Source organism: Coregonus lavaretus (genome assembly GCF_964263955.1).
Source record: "Coregonus lavaretus genome assembly, chromosome: 13".
NCBI classification, from domain to species: domain Eukaryota; kingdom Metazoa; phylum Chordata; class Actinopteri; order Salmoniformes; family Salmonidae; genus Coregonus; species Coregonus lavaretus.
In genome coordinates, this window is record NC_140000.1 from 40642979 (window position 1) to 40667778 (window position 24800).

The 24800-nt window shown below is 44.8% G+C and overlaps 2 protein-coding genes across 2 annotated transcripts in view; one reads left to right on the plus strand and one right to left on the minus strand.

The window, feature by feature from the left end:
• LOC311140037 (small subunit processome component 20 homolog) overlaps window positions 1–17569 on the minus strand; it is a 25310-nt gene extending 7741 nt beyond the window's left edge. The window contains exons 1-41 of the mRNA XM_084175006.1: window positions 17436–17569; window positions 17036–17116; window positions 16880–16946; window positions 16606–16738; window positions 15862–16050; window positions 15631–15712; window positions 15403–15540; window positions 15085–15240; window positions 14681–14845; window positions 14180–14392; window positions 13532–13940; window positions 13270–13375; window positions 12901–13051; window positions 12738–12797; window positions 12404–12571; window positions 12218–12294; window positions 12042–12121; window positions 11683–11944; window positions 11305–11478; window positions 11081–11171; window positions 10794–10879; window positions 9930–10055; window positions 9629–9795; window positions 7577–7785; window positions 6797–7020; window positions 6341–6579; window positions 5864–6008; window positions 4987–5074; window positions 4423–4566; window positions 4188–4241; window positions 3916–4068; window positions 3425–3580; window positions 3166–3306; window positions 2482–2619; window positions 2250–2389; window positions 2057–2145; window positions 1560–1948; window positions 1319–1458; window positions 1033–1189; window positions 518–616; window positions 168–335 (exon numbers count right to left, since the gene is read on the minus strand). Of these exons, the coding sequence (XP_084031132.1) occupies window positions 168–335; window positions 518–616; window positions 1033–1189; window positions 1319–1458; window positions 1560–1948; window positions 2057–2145; window positions 2250–2389; window positions 2482–2619; window positions 3166–3306; window positions 3425–3580; window positions 3916–4068; window positions 4188–4241; window positions 4423–4566; window positions 4987–5074; window positions 5864–6008; window positions 6341–6579; window positions 6797–7020; window positions 7577–7785; window positions 9629–9795; window positions 9930–10055; window positions 10794–10879; window positions 11081–11171; window positions 11305–11478; window positions 11683–11944; window positions 12042–12121; window positions 12218–12294; window positions 12404–12571; window positions 12738–12797; window positions 12901–13051; window positions 13270–13375; window positions 13532–13940; window positions 14180–14392; window positions 14681–14845; window positions 15085–15240; window positions 15403–15540; window positions 15631–15712; window positions 15862–16050; window positions 16606–16738; window positions 16880–16946; window positions 17036–17116; window positions 17436–17486 (6105 nt within the window). The 5' untranslated portion in view covers window positions 17487–17569. The remainder of the gene's footprint in view (window positions 1–167; window positions 336–517; window positions 617–1032; window positions 1190–1318; window positions 1459–1559; window positions 1949–2056; window positions 2146–2249; window positions 2390–2481; window positions 2620–3165; window positions 3307–3424; window positions 3581–3915; window positions 4069–4187; window positions 4242–4422; window positions 4567–4986; window positions 5075–5863; window positions 6009–6340; window positions 6580–6796; window positions 7021–7576; window positions 7786–9628; window positions 9796–9929; window positions 10056–10793; window positions 10880–11080; window positions 11172–11304; window positions 11479–11682; window positions 11945–12041; window positions 12122–12217; window positions 12295–12403; window positions 12572–12737; window positions 12798–12900; window positions 13052–13269; window positions 13376–13531; window positions 13941–14179; window positions 14393–14680; window positions 14846–15084; window positions 15241–15402; window positions 15541–15630; window positions 15713–15861; window positions 16051–16605; window positions 16739–16879; window positions 16947–17035; window positions 17117–17435) is intronic.
• A 1015-nt stretch (window positions 17570–18584) lies between these two features.
• On the plus strand, window positions 18585–24794 carry LOC311140805 (sodium-coupled monocarboxylate transporter 1-like; the record flags this gene model as incomplete). The annotated part of the gene is made up of 15 exons (XM_084176039.1): window positions 18585–18935; window positions 19481–19546; window positions 19665–19716; window positions 19858–19925; window positions 20088–20242; window positions 20469–20609; window positions 22056–22185; window positions 22673–22761; window positions 23084–23193; window positions 23344–23411; window positions 23508–23594; window positions 23717–23931; window positions 24099–24202; window positions 24292–24380; window positions 24474–24794. 15 exons carry the CDS (start codon window positions 18585–18587, stop codon window positions 24591–24593), a joined length of 1845 nt encoding a protein of 614 aa, XP_084032165.1. The 3' UTR covers window positions 24594–24794.
• Between the last annotated feature and the right edge of the window lie 6 nt (window positions 24795–24800).

Below are 24800 nucleotides of genomic sequence, written 5' to 3' on the forward strand. Positions count from 1 at the left end.
AGAGAGAGAGAGAGAGAGAGAGAGAGAGAGAGAGAAGAGAGAGAGAGAGAGAGAGAGAGAGAGAGAGAGAGAGAGAGATAAATAAAGTCACATACACAGTTAGCAGGGGACATCAACAGATGACTTTGCAATCTAAGGAATTACAGTCATGTATAAGTGATACTTACATCTTTCATTGGCAGTATGAGTTGTATGACTCTGTCCTTGCCAGAGTACTGGCCCAGGAACTCATAGGAGTCCATACTCTTGCTGTGGCGAGCCTCCATCAGCTTAGAGACTATCCCCTTCACCTCCTTCTCCTCAGCCACTGCACCAAACAGCTCGTTGTTGAAGATCTACAGGAGAGGGGTGGAACAATGGTGGATGTATGAGATGTGTGAAAGGAGAGCTGGCAAGACAAGTTTGTGTATCAAAATGGATTATGCACATGGACACACACACATATGGGCACAAACACACACGGACACACACGCACACACATAAACACAAATGTAAACGTATAGGCTAGAATAGTTACATCTATTAGCAGGCCCATGCAGTGGTCCAGGTCTCCAGGTTTCAGTATAGGAGCGAGGTGAGACAGGAGCTGGTACACTGTGAATGTCAACACATGGACCTGATGGAGAGAGAGAGAGAGTCAGTGGATCAAAACAAAGTCATATCATATTTTTGAATAAGATTCTACCAACTTTTCACAACTCTTAAGGCAACATCCATCCATTTTCAAACACATTTAAGTTAGAACTGAGACCGGACCACTCAGGAACACTCAACACCTATAGAAAAGCCATTCTGGTGTGTCTTTAGCATAAACATGTGTGTAATTGTCCCCCCTTTTAGACTTTCACTAGGCACTGTAAATGTGGTCTTAGGTCTGTGTCCCAAATAGCACCCTTTTCCCTTTGTCGTGCACTACTTTTGACCAGGGGCCATTTGGAACGCAGGCCTAGGCCTCGTGCCCAAGGTCTGAGACGAGGGCTCTGGTCCATCTGTAATAAAAGACAGAGGATCCTATTCAGCTGTAGTGTTTACCTGGTAGCCCTTAACCAGAATGGACTTCATCTCCTTTAGTAGGTACTGCAAGTATTTGACCCCCAGAGTCTCGATTATCTTAATCAGGGTGTTACGAGCCACGTCTCTGATCTCCTGGAAACGATTCCTCAGCAGCACACACATCTTCATCAGGATGCTGTCAACACACACAGTGTTTATTATATACTGCACACACCCACACTCCCAGGAGACACCGACACACACGATACACCCACATTTACAGGGTGTACCACATTAAATGTTTACATGAACTGGGTGTACATACCCAGGCAGGTTGACGTCCATGACGGTCGTGGGTAGTGTCTGCATCAGTTTGACCATGGCGAAGGCTATAGGAACTCTGGCCACCTCCTCCTCCTTCACATCCTTAGACTTCACCGCCTTGCACTCCTCGTCTCGCTTCACCTACACACAATGATGTCATCACTCTGCGACAATACTAAAACATGCATTGGTGACATATTCCAAAAGATCACCGACAGCAAGTACAACTGGCGTATGTGTACCTTGGCGGTGAGACACTTGTGTAGCCTGGGCAGGACAGCATTTTGAACAGTGGCATGGATAGAGGTGATCAGAGCCTCCAGCTCTGCTTTGTTCTGGGGTAATCCACTGGGAGCTGCAGGGGCTGTAGCGGAGGGGGTCGGCTTCTTCACCGGAACAGTTTTAGGCTCCGCTGTAGATTCTGTGGCATTCGTTTCCATAGCAACACCCTCAACGGTCTCAGCAGCGTCCGTTTCCATAGTAACAACCTTGGCTGTTTCTATGGTGGTTGTTTTCGTGTCGCTGTTGATGGTTTCAGTTTCCATGGCTTCCTCGGTGTCACTCTCCTCTGATTCGACAGCTGCCACCTCCTCTTCCTCATCACCTTCTTCATCAACGACGGTGCTCACAACTAAACAGAAAGAGGCAACATCAATCAAGATATCAAACACTTGGTATGGAAATGATATTCTACTTCATTGGGACCTCTTGGTCACCGGTGTCCAGTCTGTCCACTCACCCTCTTTGGCCCTGATCTTAGCTGCCTCCATTTCTCTCTCCAGAGTGTCATGGTCAAAGTGGAACGCCTCCAGAACAGTCACCAATAGACTGTGGATGGATACAGGTATGAGACAACAATACTAATGCAAAACAAACATATATATCACCCACTGATACACACAGACAGACACACAGACACAGACAGTACCTACCTGACAGCCAGTTTCTGTTCAGCCTGTCCAGTGTGCAGTATGTGAACAAAGTGTTTAAGGTAGTAGAGGTATTTAGACCAGGTCAGTCTCCTACACACAGCTCCTACCACTTCTACTGAGGCTGACGTCATACCCTCATTCTGCAGGACAGAGAGAGAAACACACAGGTTACACACACACTTACACACACCAGAATGAAGGATAAGATTTGTCAGTGTGTTGTGTAACTAACCTTGAGCATCTTCTCGTCGAAGAGGGCAGTCATGGCGTAGGGCATGATAAAGTTCTGGAGGGAACGTGATGACATCACAATCGTACCCTCCGTCAGCTGCTTGGCGAACTTCCTCAGAGCGCGACCTCTACGATGGATCTGAGAGAGACAAAACATTAAGCACTGGGCTGAACACGATGCTTCCTGACACATATAAAGAGCGTCGGCTATATGGCTACAATCCAAGTTGCCCCATACCAGGCTAACCAGTGCATTTTCCTATGTTCCGATATCTATACTAGCATACGCTGCTGCTACTCTCTGTTTATTATCTATGCATAGTCACTTTAATAACTCTACCTACATGTACATATTACCTCAATTACCTCGACTAACCGGTGCCCCCCCACATTGACTCGGTACCGGTACCCCCTGTATATAGCCTTGCTATTGTTATTTTTACTGCTGCTCTTTAATTATTTGTTACTTTTACTTCGTATTATTTTATATTGCATTTCTTTGTGATTTTTTTTGGTATTCTTTCTTAAAACTGCATTGTTGGTTAAGGGCTTATAAGTAAGCATTTCACTATAAGGTCTACACCTGTTGTATTTAATTGATACCACTCAGAATGCATGCCCAATACGTTGCTTCAACCCATGTAGTATGCTGGTGTGAATATTGGAACAGTGGCTGAAGTCTTACCTGGATGTGCTTCATGTGTTCAAAGAAGTCCGACTCAGGGTCGTTGTAGTCGGTGAGCTGCACCAGATCTCTGAAGTCTCTACGGGTGGGGAAGGTCTTCACCAGACACGCCAGCACTGTGGTGTAGCCATGCTGCACACTCTGACAACGCAGGAGAGACACACTGGACCCAAGTTCACTTTAGTGTGTGTGTGTGTGTGTGTGTGTGTGTGTGTGTGTGTGTATTCTGTGATGTACGTGTGTGTGTGTGTGTGCTAACCTCAGTCTTGCTCCTCAGTCCTTTCCTGACAGCGTCCAGTATGGTGTACTGTACTATCTCCTTGTACTCCTCCTCTCCACGGCCCACTGCAGCCAGACGTGTAAGGACAGCAGACAGACACAAGGTGGCATTGTCTGCCAGGGACATGTCTCCAATCTACAACACAGGAAGGAAGAAAGTTGAATTAATTAATGGACTAATTACATTACTGTTAATATTCCTTGAAGGGGAAATGATATCCACAGCTCATCAAATAAATGAAGAGCAAAAACCACAGACGTGCACGGATACATGTTAAGCACTTTGTGACACAAATGTTTTGTCAAAATCTACATATAATTTAATTTATTGATTCATAAGTGAATAGGACATCTAAAATAAGAGGAGAGCAATCCAAAATACTACCAAAGTCGATGCAATAGTCAAGAGATCCACCCCATCTGTAGTGTCTGATCTCTCCTGTGTGTTTGTGATGTGTGTGTTGGTCTCACCTCGAAGGAGGCGAAGCAGTTGTGCATGATGGTGTAGATGAAGTTCATGTCCAGCGTGTCCATGTCGTTGATCCTCCTGGTGGCCTCCTGGAAGGCTGTGAGACGCACGTCAAAGTAGACCTCGTCCAGGTGACGACTGTCAAACGCATTCAACTAGAGGGAGAGAAAGGGGCAATGATTATACATCACTGTGTGTGATGCACCTGGGTTGTCTGTGCCTGTGTGTGTTTGTGTGTGCGTTTGAATGTTGTGTGTGGTTTTTCGAGCCCTACCTTAGCAGCTGTATCTGTGATGTACTTCAGTCCACTATCCAGGTCTGCCAGAGTCTGTTGGGAGACAGAAACACAGGTAAACACTCTGCCATTCAGATCACATTCATATGGACCACTAGATATGAGTAGTGGGAAGCATGTAGGGGCCCGGCTTCCGCAGCTAAAGATGTGACAATGAGTGAGCACAACAGCACAAACAGATCTGGAATCAGGCTATGGGGGCTTGAGGTCCTACCTGGAAGAGGGAGGTGAGGGCCTGTCTGGGCAGCTTGTTATGGAGGATGGAGAACAGTCTACTGATAGGCTTGAGGAAGGAGGAGGGATCAGAACACTGTCTCAGCAGGTTCTGGACTGTAGCCAGGATGTCAATCTCTGTCTCCTGAAACACAAGGGAAGGGAAATACATTTACATTTGAGTCATTTAGCAGACGCTCTTATCCAGAGCGACTTACAGTAGTGAGTGCATACATTTTCGTACAGGTCCCCCGTGGGAATCGAACCCACAACCCTGGCGTTGCAAGCGCTATGCTCTACCAACTGAGCTACACAGGAAATACACATGAGTGTAACACTATAACATAAAACCTACCACAATGCAAGGCAATGACAGGATAGATCAATAATGAGTGGGAGCTCATATAACACACATCATGGTATAACATATAACACAACTTTAACATGGCGCAAGCTAGCATACTTCGAACAATCCAATACAGCACGAACACACACAAACAAATAACCACAACACAGACATAACATATCACTAGAACAGTAACATAACAGTAACATGTTGTTGTACCTGTGGGTTGCGGGCCTTCTGGAGGTATGGCAGCAGCAGACTGATAAGCACGGAGCTTTGTTCCTTATCACTCACAAACCTGCTGATCCTGGAGAGGAGGGAGATCATCACATTAGCCTCTAGAAACCATCATCATCATCAACACCATACAACAACCTTAAACCTGAGAAGGAGAACTGTGATAAGATCCCAAAGAGCAGAGGGTAGAGTACGCCATCTATGAATATGTCTCCTGAGTGGCGCAGTGGTCTAAGGCACTGCATCGCAGTGTTAACTGTGCCACTAGAGATCCTGGTTCGTATCCAGGCTCTGTCGCAGCCGGCCGCGACCGGGAGACTCATGGGCGGCGCACAATTGGCCCAGCGTCGTCCAGGGTAGGGGAGGGAATGGCCAGCAGGGATGTAGCTCAGTTGATAGAGCATGGCGTTTGCAATGCCAGGGTTGTGGGTTCGTTTCCCACGGGGGGCCAGTATAAAAAAAACATGTCTTCACTAACTGTAAGTCGCTCTGGATAAGAGCGTCTGCTAAATGACTAAAATGTAAAATGTAAAAATGTAATGAATGGGCCTGATCAGTTGCATTAGAGATATATGACTGTCTACAACAGGGCTCTCCAACCCTGCTCCAGGAGAGCTACCGTCTTGTAGGTTTTCGATCCAATAATAATCTAGCGCATCTGATTCTAATAATTAGCTGGTTAATAAACTGAGTCAGGTTAGTAAGCAACTGGGGTTGGAGAGAAAGCCTACAGGAGGGTAGCTCTCCAGGAACAGGGTTGGAGCCCAGGTCTACGATGATCACTTAAAATCAACACAGCACAGGAGTCATCACCCTTCATAAAGGATGCAGAAGGGGATGTGAGGACCGAAGGACTTACTTTGAGAGGATGTTGAGCTCCTTGGCCACCTGGGATCTAAACTTCTTCTTCTTGAGTCTGTCAGAGTTGCGTACGATGCCACTGAGGTACTGTAGCAGGGTGGAGATGTGGGGCAGGAGCAGCCTGGCACCCTGGGTCAGATGCTCTGAACAACACAAACAAACCATTCATTTCACCACTATTATCAATTTGCATGCTTTGTATTTGCTAATATTTCAAGTTTATTGTGTTTAAAAAAACAAACAAAGTTTTATTACAAACGTTAAACTTTGTGGATAATACCCATTTTGCATTTGCTTATACCTACTAGGGCCCATAGTTTTTCCATATAGTTTTTCCATGTAACCTGATGAGGAAAAACTCTGGTCCCTAGTTATACTGTTTAGTATTTACTTTTATTAGTAGCATTTGCATATTCTAGCAGTGGCCCTGTAAGCATTGCATTTGCGTATTCTATCTGTTTTCCAGCGGCCTCACCTTCAGAAATGTAAGCTCCCTCGGGTGGCTGGGGGAACACACTGCCGTTAACGCTCAGCTCCGCCTCCTCACCCTCCGTAACCAGAAGGTCCTTCGTGGTCACCAAGGACTCGGCGATGTCCATCACCATGGCAACAGTCTGGGTAGAGACGTTCTTGGCGGAGAGCAGGGCGAACACGTTGAGGAGGACGTCACACTCCGGGTGACCAGACTGCTGCTTGGCCAGGAGGGGGAAGTACCTGAGAGAAGAGGAGAAGAAGAGGAAAGAAGATGGTCATTTTCAGGCAGGTTTCATCTGTCACCTGCCAGTGGGTCATTGCAAATTCCTCCTAGTTCCCCACTGTAAACTGGACTGTTGCCAGAAACATTCTCCCATTAATTTACTGATCTCATTGTGAAAAGACTTAGCCTTAGTGTAGCTGAACTCTCAACACAAAGACTGTTTGTTAAGCTTACCTGGCGTTCTTGCTCCAGACGTGGATGAGTTTGAGGAGGGGGGTGGGGGAGTAGGGGCTCTCTGTGGGCAGACGGCAGACCTGGGGCCAGACGATAGCCTGGAAGACAGCGTCTAGCTCGTCTGGGGTGAAGCTGTACGAGTCGAAGCCATCAAAGAAGTCCTGGATCCTCAGGACCCCCAGGCGCCTCAGGTTCTTCAGAGGAGCGATACAGCCTGCCTTTAACTGGGCAGAGAGAGGGAAAAAAAATCTATTTTTAGCCTTCCTTTCGGCTGCAAAGAGTAGTGAAAATACAAGTGGTGAGAAAACAACTTTTAGGAGTTACTGACTTGTCCTAAAAGCTAATGTTTGTGTGCAGTATCATACATGAACATCAAAATGCTTTATACATGCTCACACCTGCAACTGCCAGGGCAGGCTTCTCTGAGCCTCCTGTTCTAGTATAGGTCTTAGAGGGCCAGCTGCGGCATACTGCCACAATGGCTACACTGCAGCTCCTGACCAAGACCAGAGTTACTGACTTGAAACTTTACTAAACGTTTTTCTCAAGAGAGACCAGGAGCTTATTATCAAGCTTCTCAGAGTGCTGATCTAGAATCAGGTCGCCCCCTGTCCATATAATCGTATTAATTGTGATCTAAAATGCAAAACTGATAGTAAATCAGCACTCGTACTCTGAGATGCTTGATACATACTGCCCTTGGTCCAACACAGAATACACAGCAGGTTTCTCAAGACTAAGCCTATGTGAGACAGTGAGACCCTCCGGCTGTGTATATACCTGTTCTCTCTGGTTGAGGATGGTGGAGATGGAGGCGGTGACACACAGTAGGATCTGCAGCACCTTGGGCAGGTGTGTGTGGATGAGGTGGCCTAGTTTACTGATGACTGTGTTGACTATGTTCAGCAGGCTGTGCTGCCTCCCCAGAGGAAGGACGGCAGAGGAGTCTGTCTCTGCTATCGCCTTGTCTACTGCAGCTAAACACAGACCTGGAGAGAAGGAGGGGAGAGAGAGAGAGAGGAAAAAAGAGAGAGAAAGAAGAGTTCTAAGTGTTCATACAGTGGGAGGAAAAAAGTATTTAGTCAGCCACCAATTGTGCAAGTTCTCCCACTTAAAAAGATGAGAGAGGCCTGTAATGTTCATCATAGGTACACGCAACTATGACAGACAAAATGAGAAAAATAAATCCAGAAAATCACATTGTAGGATTTTTTATGAATTTATTTGCAAATTATGGGGGATATATAACAAAAGTTTCTCAATACTTTGTTATATACCCTTTGTTGGCAATGACACAGGTCAAACGTTTTCTGTAAGTCTTCACAAGGTTTTCACACACTGTTGCTGGTATTTTGGCCCATTCCTCCATGCAGATCTCCTCTAGAGCAGTGATGTTTTGGGGCTGTCGCTGGGCAACACGGACTTTCAACTCCCTCCAAAGATTTTCTATGGGATTGAGATCTGGAGACTGGCTAGGCCACTCCAGGACCTTGAAATGCTTCTTACGAAGCCACTCCTTCGTTGCCCGGGCGGTGTGTTTGGGATCATTGTCATGCTGAAAGACCCAGCCACATTTCATCTTCAATGCCCTTGCTGATGGAAGGAGGTTTTCACTCAAAATCTCACGATACATGGCCCCATTCATTCTTTCCTTTACACGGATCAGTTGTGCTGGTCCCTTTGCAGAAAAACAGCCCCAAAGCATGATGTTTCCACCCCCATGCTTCACAGTAGGTATGGTGTTCTTTGGATGCAACTCAGCATTCTTTGTCCTCCAAACACAACGAGTTGAGTTTTTACCAAAAAGTTCTATTTTGGTTTCATCTGACCATATGACATTCTCCCAATCCTCTTCTGGATCATCCAAATGCACTCTAGCAAACTTCAGACGGGCCTGGACATGTACTGGCTTAAGCAGGGGGACACGTCTGGCACTGGATTTGAGTCCCTTGCGGCGTAGTGTGTTACTGATGGTAGGCTTTGTTACTTTGGTCCCAGCTCTTTGCAGGTCATTCACTAGGTCCCCCCGTGTGGTTCTGGGATTTTTGCTCACCATTCTTGTGATCATTTTGACCCCACGGGGTGAGATCTTGCGTGGAGCCCCAGATCGAGGGAGATTATCAGTGGTCTTGTATGTCTTCCATTTCCTAATAATTGCTCCCACAGTTGATTTCTTCAAACCAAGCTGCTTACCTATTGCAGATTCAGTCTTCCCAGCCTGGTGCAGGTCTACAATTTTGTTTCTGGTGTCCTTTGACAGCTCTTTGGTCTTGGCCATAGTGGAGTTTGGAGTGTGACTGTTTGAGGTTGTGGACAGGTGTCTTTTATACTGATAACAAGTTCAAACAGGTGCCATTAATACAGGTAACGAGTGGAGGACAGAGGAGCCTCTTAAAGAAGAAGTTACAGGTCTGTGAGAGCTAGAAATCTTGCTTGTTTGTAGGTGACCAAATACTTATTTTCCACCATAATTTGAAAATAAATTCATTAAAAATCCTACAATGTGATTTCCTGGATTTTTTTCCTCAATTTGTCTGTCATAGTTGACGTGTACCTATGATGAAAATTACAGGCCTCTCTCATCTTTTTAAGTGGGAGAAGTTGCACAATTGGTGGCTGACTAAATACTTTTTTCCCCCACTGAATGTCCTACTTTTAAAGCAAACACAAATCCACACACACACACACACACACACAACTAGGCTGAAGCTACAATATAATGGCAGAATAGACCAATGAGACAGAGAGCAACAGAGCCATACAGTGAGGAATAAGATGAGAAGCACTCCACTCCCATACAGGTTGTATATCACATGGCAGAGGGCACCCTACCTTGTCCGTGGTGGCAGACGGGCTCCAGCAGGAGGTCAATGAACATGCCCAGCTCCTCAGACTGGCATCCTGCCAGGAACCTCAGCACGATGGAGGAACGCTGCACAGCGCCAGACTTGCCCTGGAACTTACTGCCGGTCTTACTGCGCATCCGGCCAAACAGAACCCTACAGAGGTAAGGTTAGAGGAGAGGGAGGATGGGTTGGTTATATTGGAGTACTAAAGGTGACGCACAAATAGGCCACAAGTTTAAGTTCACATGAAGACGTGACACACACACACACACATGAAAATCACACACCTCATAAGCAGTGGGATAAGCTGGGCCCTGTGTGAGGCGTCCACCACGGCTTTCTCCTCCGAGACGTTGAAGTGAACGATCTCATCCTTGAAGTATTTGTCATCCAGCAGCCTCTCCAGATTCTCCCTGAACACAACAGTCAACACATCAGTCAAAGACGTTCAATAGCGCAGGACTTTAGGTCCAGAAGCACAGGACATTTCAGATACAAAAAAAGACATCAGATGAAGACATTTCATTACTATATCACAGGACACATCAAACACAGAAAGACATTGTATCAAATGGCCTGGCACGAGATATTGAATCAAGATATATTAGCAACTCTATACGCCTATTGGCCTGTACAGCTTCAAAGAAGCACCAGAGCAATGTTGTTGACAGGGTCTACACTACACAGAGTCTCCAGGGTGATTCTGCGAACTAGGTCAGTGGTACATTACGGGAAATTAAATAACAGAAGAGCACTACTCCTTTTTCCTTCCATCATACTGTTTGCAGTGCTGTTAGATGGGAAATGGTTAGTTTAATAAGGGAAGTTAATAGAGGAACTCCTGTCAGATCTGTGGTTCTGGGTGGAGGTTAACATTCCTGCTCAGTGGAACCTGAGAGGGTCAGTGATGTCTCTGATCTCTATCAGTACTGGTAACAATGACTCCCATTGAGAGACCGGGAGTCCATAACTAACAGTTATTCCAGTATCTTTTACTCCAATCATCTGAACAAAAATGTTAAATGGTCATCCTGGAAAGTACGTTTTATGCCTGGCACACTGTAAAAGGACTGAATGTATGTTAAAACAAGAGATAAGATGAGCGGTTGCGCGACAGTGTCGTTCGGAAATAAGCCAGAGAGCAAACTTACTTGTAGGGGAGGACGTTGGGGTCTTTGTAGGTCAGAACACACTCCAACGCTGCCCTCTGGATCTGCTGGTCCTGGTGACACAGCAACTGAACAGAGACACACAGTCACACACTGATAGGAGTACACTGACGGAGACTACCTACTGTTTAGGTAGATAGGCTGTTAACGGGTCAGATGAGTAAGTTTAATTGAGTATTCAGTCAATGCAGGCTAAATAGGCATATAGTATGACTGGTGAGAACAGCTGAGAGTAAATTGATGATGATAGGTGAGATAGATAAGTTTACCTGAGTATACAGCTCATTGAGGCTATTCTCCAGGTACAGAGAGCGAGGGTTGGTGAACTTGGCAAACACCTTCAGGTGAGCGATGAGTTGCCTGTGGAAAGAAATTAAATGTCTTTAGAAAATGCTATATTTGCTTTTTTTTCTAATGAAATAATACAACTGAGGTATTGTGAAACAAAAATAAATGTTTTATTTACAAAATCTTCAACGTGATCATCTCTTACTTGGCTGCTGCTCTTTTTGGTGGCATCTTCCTCTCTGGTCTAGCCTCCTCCTCCTCTTCCTCCCTGTCCTCCTCTTCCTCTCCCGCCATGTTAGCCTCCATGGCAGCAGGACTGCTCCTCTTCCTCAGGTCCTGAGTAGGAGCCACCAGTAGGTCAGCTGGGTAAAACTCATTCCTGCCAATCATGAGAGGGGAGGGGCATAGGGTCAGTTAAGACAGTGGATAATGAGGCTCATTCTCAAAAACCTTTCCTAGATTTATTGCATCTTGTCTCCTCCTCCTCAAAATGAAAAGATCAGAGGTTCCTCTCTGTATGAGGGCAGTGTAGTGTGTAAGGCTGCAGTATCTAGTCATGTGTAGGGTATAGCATAGGACTAACCTGATGAATCGTAGCATCAGTGGACTGAGCTCCCTACTGCGTGGTTCTACACGGTCAGGGACCAGAGCCATGGCCCTCCACAGCAGGCCCCTGAAGTTAGTGAAGTCTGTCCTCTCGCTGGGGTCAGAGGTCATCTTCAGACGCTGCAGGAACAGCACCCCCACGTCCCCGCTCTCGATGACATCACAGCCCGGCTCCCCTTGCAGCTCCGAGCCTCCATCTTCGCATTCTTCATCATCGTCACCTTCACGCAGCTCTTTTTCTGTTAGACAGAAAATGTACTTTATAGTTTTATCCGTCAACACAAATAGCTCATCACAGTGTTTAAAAAAACAGATCACACATGAGCACACACTCACCAGCAAGACCTGCCACCAACTCCAGCTGCTCATGGTAGACCTTCCAGAAGTCTTTGTTTTCCATTCCTCTGGCATGGGTCCTGGAGAGAGAGACAACACAAGGAAGAGATTAAATGTGTTACTTGGGGTTAAAACGTCATAGAGTATAATACTTTAGCTTTGTTGTGTGTACTTACACTATGAGTTCAATGACTGGATCCCACAGGGGTTTGAAGTTGATGAACAGCATGGAAATAAGATAGCGTAGAGGCACCTGCAAATGGAAGATGCAGAACTTAACCATCCACTATGATAATCAAACATCAATCGATGTTCTAAATCTACGTTCTAGGTTCCAAATCTAAGTTCTATGTTCTGGGTACCTGTTGGAAGGTCCCTTGTTGCCCCTGGGGTAGTGATCTCTGCACCAGGTCGTGTCTGAGCTTCCTGAGGTGCAGCAGCTTCTCTCTGTAGTCCTGCACTGAGGCAGGGACCAACTCAGCCTGAAAACACACTGCAAACACAGGCTGGATCTCCACACTCTCCTCACCCTGAGAACACAGAGAATCAAGTTCAAACGTGTTATTATTGTCCATTTAGGCTGAAATGGAAAGTTCTCTCAATTATCTTCTGCCATGCTAATGAATTAAATTAACTTGAACAAATAAAGTCAGAATTATCCATTTACAAGACATCATTTGATTGTTCTGTACCAACCTCTGACGGTTTGAGCTCTGCCTCAAAGTGGGTCAGAATCCTCAGAGTCAGCAAGCGGATCTGAGGGAGGAAGCATGGTGGAGTTATTTCACAGTTGAATCACAACTAATAAAAGCACCCAAAATAATTACATCTAAACAAATAATTAAATATACTTCCATACTTTGGAGCTGTTGGAGGAGAGGTTGACGTGCAGCATCTGGTGCAGGTCGAGCAGTGCACTGTGGGATAGGTGCTCGGAGCAGCCGTTGACTGACAGCCGGGTGTAGTAGAGGTCTCCTAGCAACAGAGCCGACATGTCTGTAGGGAACTTCCTGTGACACACAAAAACACAGGAAGTTGATCAGGGTCAAAGTCCACTAATTACTAGAACAAAACCAGTTTCCAGATTATATAGCCAAACATTCATGGCACTAAAAAACCCACACAGATTTACTGTACCAATCCAAAGCTTTATCTCTCGTCACAGCAGTTATTCACACTAAATGGAACTACTCTCCAAGAGTTTGTGATATTTCTCCACTCTACTTACTGCATGATGGTCTTGACCCGCTCCACTGGCACCAGGGAGAGCACCTCAGCAGATCCATTCAGACTGAGCAGAGAGCTGAGGGCCTGCCTGGCCACAAACAGACCACCTGGATGGAGAGAGGACAGAAAAAGGGAGAGATCTTTATTGTTCCAGCTCGTGGGTTACTACTGGAGGGATGGTTAGGAGTTAGAACAAATGTGCATTGAATGGAACACAAGGTTATTCTGTATATCAGATAAGAGCAAACAAGGGCAGTACATACCTTTTCCGAGCGCTTCACTCTCCACATTCAGTAGCAGGCGATTGATGAGGGCGGTCAGACTGGGAACGACACTCCCTGCTGCCAGCGGTCTGAGATGGGGCAGGAGGACCAGGGCTGCCCAGGGCAGGGACAGGTCAGTGATGGTATGGTTCTGGTCCTGGGGTAGGCTGATCAGCGAGAGGATCAACTCTGGTACTGACACCTTCTCTGTCCCATCACCTGGCTCCTTACTGGGGGTATTTCCGGTGAAGACCAGGGGGTAGATCTCGAAGGCCATGGAGCCGTCTGTAGGGGGCGGGGCTTTGGCCAGGATGAGACTGACCAGCACCTCCAGGGCAGAGTGACGAGACACAGAGTCTACACTGGAGAACAACCCCTCTAGGTACTGTAGCAAGCTGGGCAGGAAGAACTGGAGACAGAGAGAGAAGAGGGAGGGAGGGGTGAGGATAGATGGAGAGAGAGAGGGAGGGAGAGAGATGAAGGGAAAGGCAGAAAAGAGGAGAGAGAGGGAGAAAGAAAGATGAAAGGAGTGTCAGAACGGAGAGAGAGAGATTATGTTAATCTATGTCCTGTGAAGGGAGCTTACTCTTTTGGAGTCAGCTAGAATGAAATTGCCTGGTGTATTGTTGATGAGATTACTTGATGTACCTGTTCAAACCGTTTCACGGTGAACATCTCCTTAGTGAACTCCAGTATCAGGTCCTGGTCCATCCCACTGCTGAACACCATTTTGACCGTGTCCTGTGTGACTATGTTTGGTAGTGAGACATTCTCCCCCAGCAGTAGAGAGGAGATGATCTGGAGCACTAGTCTACAGCAGGGTCCTGGGAGGGCTGGGGTCTGGAGCAACTCATGAACTGTCTACAGAGGCACAGAGAAGAACAAAAACATCAGAGGAATCTATACATAATATGACACTAACAGTCAGATTTGAACCCAAACTGGGTTCAGGCAAAAGACACATTTCTGTGATCTGAAAATCAAATGGACACAACGTATTCTTTATTTTTATTTTTATATATACAGTATAAACGGAGACGGTCAAATACATACAGACACACACAGCCTCTGAATACAGAACATACTCTATGCTTATTCTTAGTATTACTTATTCATGTCGCACAGATAAATGGTGACCGCGGGCCATACCTGACAGACAGTGTCTGGCTTGGTGATCTTGTCTCCGTTGCGGTGTCCCACCAGTGTGTGGAGGATGAAGAGCAGACGCTCCAAGTGCTCGGAGGCCTGACCCTCCTCCTCCTCATCAACAACATCTGTCTTATTCAGGTTCCGTAGGACCTCACTCACACACGTCTAGAGAAAGACAACAACAGGATTTAGACACGGGACACGCCCTCAGTCACAGTTAAACAGTCCTGGACCAGGATAATGAACAGTATCACTCAAACAGTCCGACAGAGACATGACAATAACCTATCTGTCACACAGACTTTGAGACAGACAAGACAACCCATCATTCAGCCACACAGACCTACAAAGAGTTTACATTGGCACTATGCGGATCCAGCTGTGAGGTAAAAATACTCCCTAACCTGTAGAGACTCCCACAGAACCAGGAAGTGCTCTTTTTCTACGTGATTGGCTGCTGCCTGGGCCATTTGATCCAGTGCGTCTCTGACAGCATCCCAGGGTAGAGAGACTTCCTGGTCAGCGCTTGGTCCTAGCTTCCTCAGAGCTACTGGGAGGGCCTGGAGGAGAGAAGGAGGATACAACAGAAAAGGGGTGTGAATGAAAGATCTGTCATAAATAATATAAGATCAACTGAATATACATGCATTAGACTCCACTTTGTTAACCTTTTTCTCAGAGTCTAATCTTTTATTTCCTACTGTATAACCTAATGAACTCACCGTGCCAGCGCAGGAGTGGAACATGTTGCGGACTCCTTTACACATCTCAAACAGCAGCTGTCCCACCCCCTCTGCCTTCCCAGGGTGCTCCTCCAGGTCTAGGAACATGTGGTTGAGAAGGGCGTCAAGGTCTGGCACCTGGGGGGTATAAATGCAATTTATTCAATCTATTCAATTAGATCTGATTTCGTCACCACTGGATGTCAACTAGGCATGACCACAACACACCTTTCTCATCAGAAAAGAAAAACTCTCTGCCGCAAACTTTCGTATGTGTTCCTTCTTGTGCGCCAACAGTGTGCTGTACAAGCTGTAGGGGGGAAGGAGAGATAATTAAACACTGATGTAATCTATACATATATGCCATAGATAGGAAACAATAACAACAATAATGTTAGAGCTTCTAGCACCATCTGTCTACTCCTACTGCAGCCAGGTAGGCCTAAGGCCCAGTCTCACCTGTACATTTTGGTCATGTCCTTGACCATGAGTCTCCAGAGGTACTTGTAGAGGTAGGAGAGGCAGGTGAAGGCCCACTCCAGTATCTCTGTGTCCTGGGTCTCCAGGAGAGAGGTTATGAGGACGAAGAAGTCAGGGAAGTGGGGGTAGAAATCCATCTGGAGGTCCCTAGCCAGCTGGACCACCAGGCTGATGGCGAAGGGAGACAAAAGTCATGATTTGCAGGGCACACACACTGCAAGCAACAATGTTGCCAATGAATAACAAACATTACTTTCATTTCCACATGACATGTGTGCATTCTTTACCGGCAGATTTTGAAACATATTCTACAGAAAATGTCCTATTGAATTTGTACCATCCTCCTCAGCCTCACACTGTAACCTCAGGTACACACACACACACACAGTAAATTCAAGTACACACACAAACACAGTAATCTCAGGTACACACACACACACACACACAGTCATCTCAGGTACACACACACACACAGACAGTCATCTCAGGTACACACACACAGTAATCTCAGGTACACACACACACAGTAATCTCAGGTACACACACACACAGTAATCTCAGGTACACACACACACACAGTAATCTCAGGTACACACACAGTAATCTCAGGTACACACACACACACTGTAACCTCAGGTACACACACACACACTGTAATCTCAGGTACACACACACACAGTAATCTCAGGTACACACACACACACTGTAATCTCAGGTACGTACTCCAGTAGCGGCTGGCAGGCCAGGCTGTTCTTGGTACTGAGGTGAGTCTTCAGGCTCTCCACTATAGACCTCTGATGGAACACCAGAAGGTTGAAGGACTGGCTCTTGTTGGACACCTCCCTCAGGAAGGTGGCTGAGGAACAGAGAAATGTGTTTCAGATTAGTCACTGGGTTCTGCTCATAGGGACATGTTTGTAAGCTTGACAAGGAAATCTATTGGGCCAGATGTGATAGTAGTAGTGAAGCTCCTTGGTGTGATGAGTTATGTACTCACTGAAATGCTCAGTCAAATTCAGGTCCCTCCATTTTGTCAGTCCTTCTGAAAAGTAGGTGTCTATCTCCTACAACAGAAAACAGTGTTACATGCCATGGAATGATATTAACAACGGAAAAAACATCATTTTGAACAAATGTCACAGAGAATACATACCTCATCATAACTCCCAGTTCTGTCAATGCGATGGATGACATCGATATTGACATTGGCAAGCCTTTCAGCAAACGTGAGAAACTGTAAAGCAAACGATCAAGAGTTAACAGTAGCTACTACAGTGAGCGATACAGTAATGAAATGACTTGCTAGCTAGGCTACATATAATTTGTAACATATCCAAGCAGCTACGCTTGTTGGTTATTTCAACGTAGCGTAGTAATAGGAAAACATGTTTAATTTCAAGCTGTTCAGACATTATGAAAACCAGGAATAACAGATAGCTATGCATATTAACATTTTTTTTTTTTTTTTCAATGTAATAGCTTAGCAGTCGTCGCTAGCTGGCTATGCTAACAACTGTGCTGCACAACCACAAGTTCCCAAAAGCAACACTCACCCTGAAAGTGTTCTCAGATTTATGATACGACGACTTGGATTTGATCTTCATTTTTGACCTGTCTCTTTTTCTGATATATGTATAAAAATAATGTAATCCACGATTCAAAGTATGAAAACAACAATTAATAGGCTAAATGTGTTTACACCCATGCCCGGTGGTGGGGCGCAGCCATGTTGAATGAAGCATCATGGGAACGTTTTGCTTTTCCACGTGGTGAGAAGGCACAGAAGGGGGCGTGGTTTTGCAACAACTTCAGGATGACTTTCTGGATACTTTTGTATCCCAATGACAGCTCAGTCAGTGTCCATACAGTGTCCATACCATTGGAGGCTGCTGAGGGGAGGACCGCTCATAATAATGGGTGGAACAGAGCAAATGGAATGGCATCAAACACATGGAAACCGTGTGTTTTATGTATTTGCTACCATTCCACCTATTCCGCTCCTGCCATTACCACAAGCCCATCCTCCCCAATTAAGGTGCCACCAACCTCCTGTGGTCCATACATGTACTAACTAGTGGACATGACATACTGGACACTAGACACATTATACTGGACTGGACATGTTAGTATAAAAATAGCTATATTTTCTCTGGGGTCCAAAGTTTTTCAGAAGTGTGTGTGTGTCTGTGTCTGTGTCTGTGTGTGTGTGTGTGTGTGTATGTGTGTGCGTGTGTGTGTGTGTGTGTGTATACGCATGCGTATGCCTCTGTGTGTGTCCGTGTGTACCAGCCATCCAGGGGGTAGGGCTGATGACAGGGGTAGTTATTGGTCCAGCCAGGAGAACAACGGAACAATCCCAGCTCTTGATTTTGTGAAGAGGTGGAGAGGTGGAGAGGTGTGCTCACTGCTACCTGCCAGTAATGTCTTTGAGAAACACACAGGCACAGTAAAGACTTCAGAGCTCACTGCTATCCTGTTTCAGCTCATATCCTGTCTGTGACAAGGACAAATACGGACAAGGACATCATTCTATCTGAAAGCACAGCAGCCTACTGTAAGCTATCATAGATGTCATAGAGAAATACTAATTATCTGCAGTTCATTGCATTCCAATAACAGAAACCACAAGGGACTACAAGTTCGGGAATAGGACACTCTTCCAGTGAGTACAGTAGCCTATACCTCACAATCAGAAGGCTACAATGGCAGCCTCTCCAGTGGTTGGATCCTTTGTGGCTGGGGACTATGCTGTGTTTGCTCTGATGCTGCTGGTGTCTGCAGCCATCGGGGTGTACTATGCCATCGTCGGAAGGGGCCAGAGCAGCTCCAGAGAGTTTCTGATGGGAGGCCAGAGTATGACAGCCATACCTGTGGCTTTGTCCCTGACTGCCAGCTTCATGTCGGCTATCACAGTGCTGGCCACCCCAGCCGAAGTGTACCGATATGGGGCAAGCTACGGCCTCTTCAGCCTCTCCTATGTGCTGGTGGTGGTGGTCAGCTCAGAGGTCTTCCTCCCTGTCTTCTACAGGCTGGGCATCACAAGTACATATGAGGTGAGAATCAATCCACTCTGTTGAGTTGTGTTCTATTCTATTCAACAGAAATAGTATAACATGTTTGGTAGAGATTAGCCAGAGTAATTGCAATGCAAATTCTAAGCAATTCTAAATCCCTGAAAAAAATATCTTGGGGGTCACAAAATATTGTTTAAAGTGACCAATTGACCAACACAATTTATTCAGGAAATAAAATACTGACCAAATGTTGTAATCTTTCTATAAAACAAACAGATTGCTGTTTCAGGTAAAAGTCATAGTAGTCACGGTTCCATTCCTTAGTCTTGTTGAGATGCTGATGATTAGATTATGATTATGATTCAAACAGCTAAAATATGGGTCAGTATTTTATCTTCATCAGCTGACTGAAACAATCCTGGCACAGTCTTGTCATCTCATCCTCTGGCTGACTATACTCTTGTTTTGTCTTTTGGGCTTCACACATGAACTAATGTAATTGTCCTTTCCATGAGAAATGTAACAGAAAAGTGTCATATTTCATTATTTCTAAATGTTTTCTCTTCATTGTCATCATTCTGCAGTATCTGGAGATACGGTTCAACAGAGCCACCCGTCTGTTAGGGACAGTGATGTTCATTGTTCAGACTGTGAGTACCTTATCACAACACTCTCCCCCCTCCATACTATGAATTACATGAACATGAGAACAACCCTTGTACTACAGGTGATTATAAGAGCCACATCTTATGTCTCTCTGTCTCACAGATACTCTACACGGGTATAGTCATTTATGCTCCAGCTCTGGCATTAAACCAAGGTGCAGTAGTCTCTAAAAGTAATAAAATAATTTAATTTCAAGCCCCATCGGCATTGAGTGCACTTGAAACCACTCCTCTGCTAAATGATGTCAATCTCTCTAGCTTTTCCTTTCTGCCTCTCTCTTTTTCCGTCTCTCCAGTGACTGGGATGGATCTCTGGGGTGCTGTCATTTCAACAGGAGTGGTCTGCACCTTTTACTGCACTATGGTACTGGACAGACAGTGATGTTATAAACATTTATTTTATTAACATTTATCCCCTGATGTAAGGGAAATACAGATGGAGGTTAGATTGAGACATGATTTGTGTAGCACTGTGTGGTGACCTTTGACCCATATATTTAACACGGCTGGGTGTGTATTCTGACAGGGCGGTCTGAAGGCGGTGGTGTGGACGGACGTGTTCCAGGTGGGCATCATGGTGGCAGGCTTCCTATCTGTCATCATCAGAGCCGTGGTCCTGCAGGGAGGAGTCTCCAACATCCTCAACCACGCAGAGTTCGGAGGACGACTCAACTTCTGGGAGTGAATAGATTGTCATGTAGATTATAGATGTAAAAGAGCAGGAGAAGAGTCTGCACCTGGACTTTGTGGAGTATTTTGGTGCAAAATACAGTATAAGACATTGCAAAAGGGTGTACTGAATGTCTCTCTCTCTCTTTCTCTTTCTCTTTCTCTCTCTGTTTCTGTCTCTGTCTCTGTCTCTGTCTCTGTCTCTGTCTCTGTCTCTGTCTCTATCTCTCCTTTGTAGCTTTGATGCTAGTCCACTGAGGAGGCACACCTTCTGGACAATCACGTTTGGAGGCACGTTTGTCTGGACCAGTATCTACGGGATCAACCAAGCCCAGGTGCAGAGATACATCTCCTGCAAATCCATGATTCACGCCAAAATGTGAGTCATGATCTTCCTGGAAGGATAGAGTAGAGCATGAAGATCTATTTCTTGTTCAGCCCCAGTGTTTAAAGTGGAACTGACAGCATTTTAGTAACATGAAATCTTATTAAAATCTGTTTATATACACCCCCAGGAAGAACATGACACTTTCGGGAAAATAATCTGACAAGCGAGCAATTTTAACGTTTTCATAAATTCTTAGAATGTTTGAGAATTACGTATACTAAGGCATTTGTGGAAATTCTATAGAAATATAGAGTGGGAAAGCGGCAGAGCGTTTGGACAATTAATAGACACTGCAGTAAATAAAATCTAATAACAACATCTGTCTCGTCCAAGACCGGAGTCTACACAGACCAGTGCGCAATATCCAATCAGAGCTACAGTAGGCCTTTATACAAACAAGCCATTTGCCACAAGGGCCCGCCATCATTCACTTTGAACTGGACTGTGTGTGTACCAGTGGTGGAAAAAGTTCCCATTTGTCATACTTGAGAAAAAGTAAAAATACCTTAATAGAAAATGACTCAAGTAAAAGTGAAAGTAACCAAGTAAAAACCTACTTGAGTAAAAGTCTAAAAGTATTTGGTTTTAAATATACTTAAGTATCAAAAGTAAACCAGACGGTACGATTTTCTTGATTTTAAAATTTAGGGATAGCCAGGGGCACACTCCAACACACATAATTTACAAACAAATACTTTGTGTTTAGTGAGTCCTCCAGATCAGAGCCAATAGGGATGACCTGGGATGTGAATTGGACCATTTCCTGTCCTGCTAAGCATTCAAAATGTAACAAGTACTTTTGCGTGTCAGGGAAAATGTATAGTGTAAAAAGTACATTATTTTCTTTAGGAATGTAGTGAAGTAAAAGTAAAGTAGTCAAAAAATAGAAATATTAAAGTACAGATACCTCCAAAAAACTACTTAAGTAGTACTTTAAAGTATTTTTGCTTAAGTACTTTACACCGCTGGTGTTTACAGGCAGTTGGAACAGTGCAACTTTAGATTGTTAACTAGAACGCATTCGCCAAAAGCCACAAAATACACCTGAATGGATTTCTGCAAATATGTAAACACCACGGGAGTCCTCTTACATTTGGGAACTTTACAGTCCTATTGATCAAACAACCATGAGAAGGTAGTCTCTCTCTCCCTCAGTTATGCACATCAACAACAACAGGCCTCAGTATGCACATCAACAACAACAAGATCAACAACTAATGCTAGCCAGAGCAAGACAAGCTCAAATCTAACAAAGGAACATTAGATAAACCCTCTCAAACTTTTTCAGCTAGTTGGCTGTCAAAATTACACTGATAAACGATGGGGAAGTGTAGCCTACTTGTCCTTCTGATAAAACACCTTCTCTCTCTCCCGCCCCGTTCTCTCTCTCTTTCTCTCTATCTCTCTCTCTTTCTCTCTCTCTGTATTCTCTTCCAGGTCTCTCTACATAAACCTATTAGGACTGTGGGTCATCATGCTGTGTTCTGTGTTTGCGGGGCTGTGTCTGTACTCCGTCTACAAGCACTGTGACCCCTGGACAGCAGGCATGGTGTCTGATCCAGATCAGGTTGAGGACACAAACCAGGAAATAACACTTTAATAAAAACCTCAGGTTGACGTTTATTGGGATGAGTCTTGTCCTGGAGGCAGAACTGAGCGATTTCTGCTAGATGGGCCAGGTATTAGGTATTAGGGTAAGCAGTGTGGTTAATGTTAGGGTTAAGATTTTATGACAGATTTTGTGGCTGCGCCAGCTAGTGGCCACCTCTATAGAGCTGCCACCAGAACAAGATTCATGACAAAAAACGCTAACCTGCATAAATACCAGGCACTGTCAATATTACTATTCTGCCAGACTGCCACTTTACAGATATATTTTCTCAAATATTTGTTTAAACTGATAACATTCACAGCCACTAAGTGTAACCACCTTAAACTGTTTTTTCCCCTCGTCGGCCACACATCCAGATTGTTCCCAGGAAAAATATCCAAAATAACCCAAACCCAGTGGTACCACTCAGACAGACACTGACCAGCCCTCTTTCTCTGTACAGCTGATGCCATATATGGTGCTGGACATCCTGAGAGACTACCCTGGAGTACCAGGATTGTTTGTGGCAGCAGCCTACAGTGGGACGCTAAGGTTATCATTCCCATCTAATACGTCATCTTAAGTTTGATCATTGCTACTGTTTATAATGTTAGTATGTTACATTATGTTATATGTTACTAGATTAAGTACCCTTTTGTTACTATTTGTACTGTATGCAATATCTCAAAGTTCATAATATCAATACTATGACTTAATATTTACTCTCTCAGCCTATGGTGGGACACAAATATGACTATTTCCATAGCACTCACACACACTGTATACAGGTTTTATTAATGTTTATAATGTTATTTTACATCATGTTATATTTCTAGGTAAATAATGGCACTATATTTGCTCTCTCTTGCCACAGTACGGTATCGTCCAGTGTCAATGCTCTGGCTGCCGTGACTATTGAAGATCTGATTAAGCCGTACACACACATGTCAGAGAAACACCTGTCCTGGACCTCTAAAGGCCTCAGTGAGTGTCTAATATCAATAGGTGTCTTTGCATTTACCACAGAGCTCAGAGAGCTATACTCATGTTTGATGATATATTCTTGCTGATATTAGAAATGAATAAACCATAATTTATCATGATTTGAACTGCTATCCCTATGATCCATTCTAGGCTTTCTGTATGGGGCTCTCTGTATTGGAATGGCTGGCATAGCCTCACTAATGGGAGGTCTGCTGCAGGTATATGATACAACAAAAGGAGTATGTACTTCTACATAAAATGTGTTCAGTCTTGAGGTACGCAACTCTAAAATATGTCTCTGTCTCCCCCTGTAGGCAGCTATCAGTATCTTTGGGATCATCGGAGGGCCTTTACTGGGTCTCTTCTCACTGGGGATCCTCTGTCCATACGCCAATGCCACAGTCAGTAGTCTCTTTAACAAAATCAGGATTATAAGCATACAACCAAGCTAACTGTTAGCTAATCTCTCTGAAAGTTTATGTTGAAGTGTTGATGTGTTCTATCTGTGTGTTCTGTGCTGCAGGGGGGCTTGGCTGGTCTGATCTCTGGGCTGGTTATGTCTCTGTGGGTGGGGATAGGGGCCCAGTTTTACCCTCCTCTACCAGAGCAGAGCAGGCCTCTGGGTCTGACCACACATGGTTGTAACTTCACAACCGCAGCCGACGCGTTCAACTGGACCGCATCCCCAACAGAACCAAGCCTATACACTACAGTACTACAGCAAAATACAACAGAGAGGTAAGTTGTGGGCTTCAGTATCTTTGGTTAAGGACAGGTCACACTTTTGCTGTAGGGAACAAGTATGTTGGGAGCCTTGTCATGTTAAAATAGCGAACTGCTTCAGCTGTAAACAATATATGCAACGTTATAGCTGTTGGATGCCACTATGTTTGTCTCATCTACAGACCCTTCCTGGCTGATACCTGGTACTCCCTGTCCTATCTCTACTTCAGTCCTATTGGGACACTTACAACACTGGCTGTTGGACTTGTGGTCAGTCTACTTTCAGGTACTCTTTCCCAAATGGTAGTGTTTCTTCTTGCCATATTTCATGTCTAATTAACATATTTGTTTACACTACAATGTGTCTCTTTCCAGGGGGTATGAAGTTGAAGTTGGAACCAAGGGTGACATTGATGAAAGAAGATACAATGTTATTTTGCTTTTACAAGCACTTTAAAGAAAGGGTAAGTGATATGAGTGTTTTCAATAAATAACCTCCAAGACGTTCTCTCTTCCAACCACTTTCCTGTATTAATTTAGCTCTCATCCATACCTAGGCCATGAGACGAGCAGGAAAGCTGGACCTCACAAAGAACAGAGAGAATAAATTTGGAAACAATAACCCCAGCTTCGGCAATGTCCACGAGTTGGATTTCACAAAGAGCAGTCTTCCATAACATGCTGATAAAACCATGCCTTAACAGTTTCTCTTTCTTCTCATATTTCTCCCTCCCCAGTGCTGCTGTTTTTCACGACTCATGAATGTCCTGACAGATGGTATCAATAGCTCATCTATATTCTCATATTTCTATGAATGTAGCATACATCAGCAACTTGAAAAGACAAGTTAGGATTGTTAATAAGGAAATATCTTTGCTTGACTT